The following is a 10000-nucleotide window of genomic DNA, read 5'->3' on the forward strand; positions in this document are numbered from 1 at the left end:
TAGTCTGCTGTGCTGCTCAGGATCCTGCTATCATTCACTGCGTTTTAAGAGTCTTGCCTGTCAGCGGCATGGAGCCTGCAGTCTGACAACAGGAGTCAGAATATATCCTCCATGACAGGCTCTGTCTGCCTGACTGACTCTGTGTGTGTGTGTGTGTGTGTGTGTGTGTGTGTGTGTGTGTGTGTGTGTGTGTGTGTGTGAGAGAGAGAGAGAGATTGTGTGTGAATGAGCATGCCAGTGTATGTTTGTATGTTTGTATGTTTGTGTGTGTGTCTGTGTGTCTGTGTGTGTGTGTGTGTGTATCTGTGCCTGTGTTGTTGTGTGGGCTTGTGTGTCTGCGTGTTCCTTATAAGCAGAAGCATCGTTTATACGCAAATAGATTGTATAACATGATTAATATATAAAATGCTGTTCCACTTTTTTGGAGCATAATTACCTTGACAGTGAGTGCTGTTGAGTCTTTTGTAGCCCTGGGGGCAGTTGGAACCATAGTCCTCTATGATAGACTGGAGTTTTAATCCAGGATCTGACAGGCGAGAGAGAGAATGAGAGAGAGAGAGAGAGAGAGAGAGAGAGAGCATGACAGTAAAGGAAAGAAAGAATGTGAGTATGCACAGATACGCAAAGCACACCCAAATATATTGGAGAAATCCCTGATATACAGTAGAAACACAAAGTCATCTGTTTGGAAGACTGCAGTGACAAAAACATTTGATTTGCTATTGGTATCAGTAGGTGTAGTAATTAGCACGAGTGCAAGTCATTTCTGTAACGGTCAAAGAATGTTCAAACAAGTGTGGTTTGGCTTCTGTACTTTTCTGCGTCTGACAAACAAGATCTTGCAGGGAATGAGAATGCCATGTTGTGGTTTTTCTCTTTGTAGAAATGGACCTGCTCTCCTCACAACTCAAAGAATGGTCGACTGTAGCTGCGTTGTTGAATAGTTCAGCACTCAGAAAAATGCACACAGGACTGTCAGAGACTAACTGATTAGAGTCTGGTGGCAGAAGAGTCACAAACATGTGATCCAGGAGGATTCATGAGGGAAACCTAGAAAATAGAAAGACTAAAAAAGGGAGCCGATGACAAATATAGGAGAGCAAAAGAAAACACGACAGAAAGACTTCGGCTGCACTCCACCTCTGGACATCTGGCAGAGAGCAACTGAATGTTACTCGAGGAAAAGTAGTAAAAAGGGACAGAAGAACAGAAGAAAAAGGTTCTGATCATTGAGCGGATATCCAAACTGAGCAAAATATTGTAAGAATGCAAAAGTGGGTTTGTTGTTTTTTTCCCCACTTTTTCTTTTTTCAATCTCTCTTTCTATTCAGTTATGTAAAACAAATCATCTAACCGTCAGTGCTTAAGGGAAAGAAACCGCAGGAAAACAGACAGAATTAATAAATTATGAGAAAAGATGAGTACGAGAGACTGGATCTGCTTTCAGGAAACGTCCTTTATGAGGATATCACGTTCAGCTGTGTTTTCAAAGGCATCTCTGTTAAAAGCCTTTGTCGAGGTTTCATCCGCTGAGAAAGTCTTCGGCTCCTGGGATCACAAGCCCAGCACGAGGCGTTGGAGAGAGTCCGTCCTCTCTAAATGAATTTCCAGACTCTTTTGCCAAAGAGAACATTTTCCATTCGTGCTTTTGTCTTCTTCTCTTGCCGAGAGAGGGTGTGTCGCACAAAAACACAGCGACGTTGCTATGAGACAGACGTCAGGAGAGCCAAGACAGAGATTGGAGTGGTGGGGGGGGGGACTTCTGAATGTCAAGAAGAGCTTTCACAAAAATAACCCAATACACTGGGATCTGACAGAGCCGCCATTGTCTCAGGTTCTGAGAGATGAGGAAGCAGTGACATGGCCACCGTAAAGAAGAGGAAGAGGAAGAAAAGGAAGAAAAAGAAAAAGAAGAAGAAAAAAATGTTTTCCCTGAGCAAGAAATTCAGTCTGCTGTGAGTCAGTGGGATTCTCCAGCCAACTTAGTGCTGAAACCTGAAACTCAGTGCAGAGAGAGAGAGAAAGAGACATAGACAGGGAGAGAGAGAGAGAGAGAGAGAGAGAGCGAGAGAGAGAGAGAGAGCGAGCAAAGAATCCTGGACTGAAGTGCTCAGCAAAACACATTGCTCACTGCCAAACAGCAAATCTTCAAAACAGCAAAGAGAAAAACTACTGCACACAAACTGATAGAAAAGCATGAATCATTAAAAAATGCCAGTGGAAATATTTTAGCTGGTTCAAAGAGTGACTTCAAAGTTACTCTGCGGGAGAAGTGATGACCAAGTAACCAAGTAATTAGGGAGAACAACCAACCCATCACTCAACGCATCCCAAATCCCCTATTCAGCAAATTCAAATATAGGCTACAATTCAAGTGGTATTTAAGTGCATAAGGTGCAGTCCACGGCCTTTAAAAACCACCTTACTGCTTGACTGTAGAGGCAAGACCGTAACTGTAGGTGTGTGTTGTACGCACATGGTAGTTTGGGGCACTGGTAACACTTGTTCTGGCCCCATGAGTTACCCACGCTGCCACAGCAGTCTTCCTGATTGGTCAGCACAGGCAAAGGGTTGCTGCTACACTGAAACACAAAATGGAGAGAAGTACAACACAGTTTAGTCAGCTCATCTTGTTATCACTGCCACTGACATCAGCATCAGCAGCAGCAGCATGTTATGAGTGGGTTGAATGATGACACATGATTCAAGGATTTAGTGAACCAAAACTACGGCATAATGTATCTAGCAATTTCACTTATTTGCACAATTCTAACCATTTTGAAGTGAGAGATTTAAGATCAGGTGAGTCCTATAAAAGTTGTCGATGATTGGCTGATGTAATATCACAGGACTGATGGATTTAAATCCAACAAATAAGACAGAGGTGGGCAGAAACTAGAAGTCCTGAAGTTCTGTGACACTATGACAAAAACTATGACACAACCCTAGGTAAGCTCACAGCTTGTTTGGGAGTAGTCTCCTGGAAACAGCGCCCCCTAGGCTTGTGCGTGGGAGAGGGGAGGCGCGTCACAGTCTTAGGAGGCTTCCCATCCGGCTGCTCGAGAGGCTGGATGATGACCGACGTGTCCGTCGGGTGGTGGACACTAACTTTCACCTGCACTGAAAAGAGACAAAGACAGACAGAAGACAGGGACGCACAGAAGAAAAGACAGAGACAGAGAGGAGGAGAAAGATAGAAAGACCATAATACAACAAATTGGATTTTAGTGTTTGTGTCTGTTGTGTTGCATTTATACACTATTCACTATGCCCTATGCATGTTATGCATCGTATGGTATACACTTGATGTACACACTTTATGTTGTATGAATGATAATATTTGTAACCTGACTTAAGTCACACATGCCAACACAGTTCTTCAAGAGACAATAGCAGTAGAACAACACAAAAGGATGGCAAAGCTAACACACTTTTCTGCTCCACAGAGTTAGTGGATTCACCACAAGGCTTAAGCTCCATTAGAATGGTGCAGACGCAGATGTCAGAGCACAGAACATACAGCACTCAGGAGTGGAGCCTTGGTGCCATCTGGGCCTACCTTCAGACGAGTGGTGCCCGTTGCCCTGTGTCAGCGGGAGGGTAAAGACGGAGTGGGTCTGCGTCATCTGACGCCCACTCAGGGGCTCGTTCATGCTCGGGACCTCACCGCCCCCTCCTCCCCCCACACCCCTGTTGCTTCCCCCGCCGGGGAGCAGGAGGGCGGGAGGCTGGTTGCCACGCGCCGACATGTTCAGCACGGGGTATTGGCACAGACGCCCCGTGAAGCCCTGTGGGCAGTGACAGTGCGTGCGTGACGCACACATGCCTCCGTTCATACAGGTCAGAGGGCACACCACTATGATGGAGAGAGAGAGCGAGAGAGAGAAGGAGAGGGAGAGAGAGAGAGAGAGAGAGAGAGAGAGAGAGAGAGAGAGAACATAAATATGAATAAAGCTGAACAGGTCTCGTAATTAAAGACTATTCAAGTAATTTTGCGTGAGTTTTTAAGAAAGGAGACTGACGAAAAAGGTAAAGAAACAGGGCTTGTGCTTTAATTATGAACTGATTCGCCCACAAAAATGTTGTCCTGTGTGTCAGCAACTATGATGGGGTGAGATTGCTTCAATTCAGTATGATGGGGTGAGGTTGCTTCAATTCAACTGTATTCATGTATATGGCATCATTAACTATTTTAAGTGCTTTACAGACAGACAGAGAGAGAGAGAGAGAGAGAGAGAGAGAGAGAGATAGGGAAGGAGAGAGAATAGTAAAACAAACTTTCCAGTAAAGCTTAAAGCTTTTAAAGATTGATAACTTAGAGAGGAGATGAGAAAAAAGACAAAATCTCCATTTTTCTCAGGCTGTTTGCTTTTTTTTTACTTTGTCTTTATTGGAAGTAAGACACATAAACATAATGTACATACAGTAACAGAAATAATGTACCAACATACATTGGAAAATAGGCTAACAGAAATAAATTACTTTTAAAAAAAGAAAGAAAGAAAGAAAAATTAAAAAACATACAAGGGTGAACCTGGCCTTTAACGGGAAGAGACTTTACAGGAGCCATATTATGAATATATGGGTCCTTTGCTATATAATATAATTCTTAGTATTCTATAATAATGTTCATATTTTATTTTATTATCCAGTCATGTCTACATATGTTTCATTTTGTATCCATTTTCCCCAGTTCCTAGCAAATAGCTCTTCTTTCAATTTCAGTTTGTATGTTAACTTTTCCATCCCCTGGATTTCCTCGATTATAGATAGCCATTGCTTACATTGTGGCATGTCTGCTTTCAGCCAATTTTTTGTGATTGTCTTCCTGCTCGCTGTAAGAGTTTTCACCAGATATAGGTCATCTTTAGCTACACACTCTACTAAATGTCCTAGGTATAAGACTGTACATGTAAAAGGAATTGGATATCCCAGGGTCTGGCATACAACTTCATGTACCTCTCTCCAAAAAGGTTCTATTTTCTTACAGCTCCAAAAAATATGTGTATGATTTGGTGACACATCTCCACATCGTCTCCAGCATGTTTGCGGAGTTGACGACTGTTTACTTGTAATTAAGGGAGTGATAAAGTAACGGCTGTTTGCTTTTTACCATTATTTTTTTATTTTTCTGAGTGATTTCCATGATTGACAATCAAAGGAACAAATTAACTCCAGAGCAGGCTAGGAGTCTAACCAAGATGGCCTCCTAAAAACCCTCTAACATTCATCTCCCCAGCCTTCAAGCTGACAAACATCTGCTGTCTGTTAACACCCTACCAAGGCATCAAACCACTGAGTTACATGCCGGCGCCAGCCAAAAACCCGTGGGCAAATTTCTGTGACATGAAACACAGCTTCATTGCCCCACCATGACATGCATTACCAATTGAAAGCACCTCTTTTTGCCCTTTAAAGACAAGTAGCATACAGCTTCTAGAGAAATCTACCGTTACACCCACCATCGGCACTCCCTGCACTGTTACCCTGTGGTGTCTGTGACGCCCCTGCCGGCTGCGGGGGTTTCGGTCAGTGCCACAGGCGGGCCCACGCCTGTGCCTCGCCAGGATCTTAGCTACCCTGGTTGGCTCAGCGAGTGTGACTCAGCGTGGTGGCCTGACTTTCTGTTGTCTGCGTGCAGTTGAGGGGTCAAGACGGGCGGATTTATTCAAGGAGCTAGGCATGCGAACAGCGTCTGACCGAATTAGGGCTTGAAGTGGTGGCACACGTCACCATGCCAACCTCGCCACCCTGGACTACACTTAAGGGGCATCACCCTAAACACAATTAAAGTCAAATTACTATGCACCCTAAATTCCACTTTCACAATATTAGGAGCATTTTAGCATGTACAATAGACAGGTTTTCACCCTTTCTGGCACTGAGCATGCCAATTTTCAGCTTCTGAAAATAAAGTGCAAATGTTACCTGCCCCTGCAAAAGAGATATAAATAAGACATCTGAGATGGCGCTGGACTCCTTCACATTCAATCCTCCAGTCCCGCTAAATTTTCCAAATGACAAAACACTGCCTTCTGCACATTAAAGGTGATTACAACAGAATCTAACTGGCCAAGATCTGAGAGCCGAGTGTGAGATGGAGGTGTTCCATGTCAGGATATCGCTCGTTAACCAGAGCGCTTTAATAAAGAGCCGTAGCAACCAATAACACTGGTTTATGGACGTTGTTTTGGAACTTCAAGGTTTTCTGTGCCAGGGCTCAGCAAGAACACTCAAGTCAGACGCATTTCATGAGTTCGGCAGGGTTGAGTGCAGGACATACACCCAGATTGTTATAACATCAGCTGTTATATTATGTGTTAGATTGTATATGTTACATCTGTTATTCATATACATTCACTCACTCTCACTCTAGGATGGGGCACTGTGATGGAAATGGTAACAATGTGGTAACAATGGATAACAATGCCAGGCTTTTTCTCATGGAAAAGCTCTGGCAAAACTTATCTTTGTTCCAATTTATTGTCATCAGAACATCTGTGTAGGCAGATCATGGAATCTATGAAACATTTAATAAGTAGGGTTACACTGCAGTGTACTCTTTTAATCAGCTGGAACAATCACAGAGCTCCTGCTCATGTAAGATCTATTCCATAACCTTTTGGATTCTTCCCTTTAATGCTGGCCTCCTCCACTTATCAAAATATTACAATTCAATTTATAAACACCATCCACACCTGGTGCATGATGATGCTGAATGTACATATAGAGCTTTCCACAATCCATATATTGCACATACCTGCATTCATTTGGGCACAGTACAGTACAGTAAGAGTTGATGTACAGCAAAGTATGGACAGTCAGCCAATCGGAATCACTGAAATGTCTGCACGGCCAATCACAGAGGGAGGGTGTTGTTGGCGAGTGAGAGAAACAGGCCTTGACTTTTGTTCCGAATGAATGAAAGCGTTTTACTGGAATATGGAAAAAGAGCCTGAAAATCACAGCGGCAGGGCACTTGTAAAACAAGCAGGAAAAATGTTCACATCTACAGCAGCCTTCGTGGTTTTCCCACACTAGGCACCGAGCCCCCTCGCTCTGAAGAAACAAACAAGAGAGGAAGGAGGAGACAAAAAAAGACTAAACAGGAAGGATGGAGATGAGGGAGGGGGGAGCCAGTATGACATTACACACACAAGAAAGGGTATGTCCTCAATGGACTACTACAAGTGGGTCATTCCAACGTCACAGACATGTTGTCAGCCTAGAACTATGGGTACAGTCTATATGTGTACGCACCCCTCCCCATAGATACTACAGAAGCCAAGTAAAGCCCAGTCCTGGGCCCGTGTCAGTGATGTTTCTTCAAGTTCAATGCCATCTTTTATAAACTTTAACTGACTAAACTGACAGGCCATGCCTGTCTCTCCTCTGTGTTTGATTAAGATCTTTACTTCAAGTCCAACCACAGGTCAAATGCCTCAAGTTTTCTGCTTTGATTTGGAGGTAGCTATGCTGACTCATTCTCTCTCTCTCTCTCTCTCTCTCTCTCTCTCTCTCTCTCTCTCTACTGTATCATCCCACCTGCATCTGTCTCTCTCTGCTCTCCCCGTCTCGAGCACAAGCTGCAGTAAGCTGGTTCAGACTGCACCCTCAGCTTCAGCTCTGGAGAGAGTCTCACCGCGGAGCTAAAGAGGCCTCACGGCACAGCTCCAGAGGCCTGACCGCGGAGCTCTGTCAGGGGGACACACACGGAAACAATTACTGCTGGCCAAGCTCCATCAGAGCCAACGTCTCTCTTTTGTCTCTTCCCAGTCTGCAATAACGCACGATAGATCACATCCATCCAACACCCAAGAAGAGGAGAGAAGGAGAGGGAAGGAGGGAGACAAAGAGGGGCAGAGGAAAGAAGGAAAGGGTGAAATAAATACAAATAAGAAAAACAAAGCAAGGCAGAAAGAAAGAATGCATGAAAGAAAGGAAGAAAAAGACAAAGAAGCAGAAAGAAATAAACAAACAAAAATGTTATCCAACTTAGCCACACCAGGTCTCACTTAAAAATAACTCTAAATAAAATGTCTACACTTCTACCACTGTGTAACACAGAGTAGAGTGAAAACCTGCAGAAATAAGCCTGTAACAGGATTTCCATAAATCAGGGTACCTTCAATAAGGGTATGCCCAATGTTGAAAGCAGTTACAGGAAAGGATCTAGCTGACACAGGCAAACCTGCTTGCCGGGCATATATTGCCGTGGAGAGTAGGCTTAACAACTGGACTCCATACAGGATAACAAAATTTTACAGACCAACCCCAACATTTCTATGTCAATGTCTTGTGTTATTGTGGTGAAGTTAAAAGCTGAATTTCCGCTGTTGATTCGAGTTGCGGTATGATTCTATTCTATTCTATTCTACTCTATTCTCTTCTACACTATTCCATGCCACGGCTGGGCGCACCCAACAGGAGAAGAGGAGGTAGAGCCACCTGAGACTGTTCCTACACAGCAGACCATTCCGGAGACATGATGTCACCGCATCTGACAGTGTCGGAATGTGAGCGTCTGATTTGGACTCTCAGAGTGGCCTCAGTCTCAGCCTCAGCTCGAGCTCTGCAGTACTCAACCTGGTCTGTGGCCACTCACGCTGTTCAAGAACTAAAGTTTAATGGGTCACATTACCAAGAAGATCCGCACTGTCAAGAGGCTGCCAGAGGTCTGTTAGTATCCCAGACACAGAGACAGACACTTATGTATTTCTGGATTAATATGAACTGTAACACACACACACACACACACACACACACACACACACACACACACACACACACACACACACACTCTATCTCCAGCGGGGTGGCACTCCTCAACACAGTGTTAGTACTGAAAACAGCCCACAGACTCAGACAGCCCATAGCCCTGTGCAAAAGTATAAGAGAGCAGGACAATGGTGAAAAGAGAGTGGGAGAGAAACCAGGGGGGAATGATGGGGGAATACAAAGTGTCATGGGAAAAGATGACCCAGAACCCCAAAAAAAGGATCCGAAGAACAAATGGAAAGTAAAAAGGGCACAATGCACATTTGGAGAGAGAGAAAGAGGGAGAGAACGGAAAAGGAGGAAGAAAAAACACATAGTCACTAAGAGAGGGAAGAAAACAACTAAGAAAAGATCGACTTAAATAGAAAGCAGAATGGCAGTTTGACTTGATCAAATGTGAGTGTGGTTGTGTGTGTGTGTGTGTGTGTGTGTGTGAGAGAGAGAGCGGCAGAGTGAGAGAGACAGAAAGGGGTGTGGGGCATAACCTCTTTTCCAAATTTGATTATCCAGCCCTGGGCCCACAGAGACAGCAAAGACAACATAGGAAAAGAGTGGTAAGACAGAGACAGCGAGGAGGAGGGCTGCTGATGGTGTCGCATGACTATATCCTGAAGAAAAGCCCAACATGTGTGTTAGTGTGTGTGTGTGTGTGTGTGTGTGTGTGTGTGTGTGTGTGTGTGTGTGTGCGTGTGCGTGTGCGTGCGTGCGTGCGTGCATGCATGCGTGGGTGTGTGTGTGTGTGTGTGAGACAGAGGAAAGGAAAGGGTGAAAAGAGAGCAAGTGCAAAAAGGAAAGAAAGAAAGAAAGAAAGAAAGAAAGAGCAGTGTGAGCTGTATGCCCTGGGGCCATGCCACCATATCCAGAACTGTAGCTGTCTGCTGAAGAGCATATTTGGCAAAAAAAATAGCCCAGAGATCTGAGGCATTCTGGAGCTCCTGTGTGTGTAGCCTTTGCCATAATTGGAAAACACAAACCCTCAAGCACAGAACAACCAGAGCAGCCTCTTATTAAAACACAACCTCCACCCCAGGTAGTAAAGGTACTAAAATTATATGTTGAGTTTGCAAAGTATTTCTGTTCACATACCAGACTCTGGAAAAAATCTAAGAAGAATCAAGTAACCTAGCATGTGTGTGTATGTGTGTGTGTGTGTGGGTGTGTGTGTGTGTGTGTGTGTGTGTGTGTGTGTGTGTGTGTGTGTGTGTGTGTGTGTGTGTGTGTG

General features: G+C 44.3%; 1 protein-coding gene across 4 annotated transcripts in view; it reads right to left on the minus strand.

Moving 5' to 3' along the window:
- Positions 1-10000, minus strand: part of ltbp3 (latent transforming growth factor beta binding protein 3) — a 49964-nt gene that overhangs the window by 16668 nt on the left and 23296 nt on the right. For all 4 annotated transcript variants that reach the window (XM_031572057.2, XM_031572058.2, XM_031572056.2 and 1 more), the window contains exons 2-5: positions 3560-3856; positions 2960-3120; positions 2477-2582; positions 437-526 (exon numbers count right to left, since the gene is read on the minus strand). In XM_031572057.2, the coding sequence (XP_031427917.1) occupies positions 437-526; positions 2477-2582; positions 2960-3120; positions 3560-3856 (654 nt within the window). The remainder of the gene's footprint in view (positions 1-436; positions 527-2476; positions 2583-2959; positions 3121-3559; positions 3857-10000) is intronic.

The sequence above is a fragment of the Clupea harengus genome, chromosome 8 (assembly GCF_900700415.2).
Source record: "Clupea harengus chromosome 8, Ch_v2.0.2, whole genome shotgun sequence".
Lineage (NCBI taxonomy): Eukaryota > Metazoa > Chordata > Actinopteri > Clupeiformes > Clupeidae > Clupea > Clupea harengus.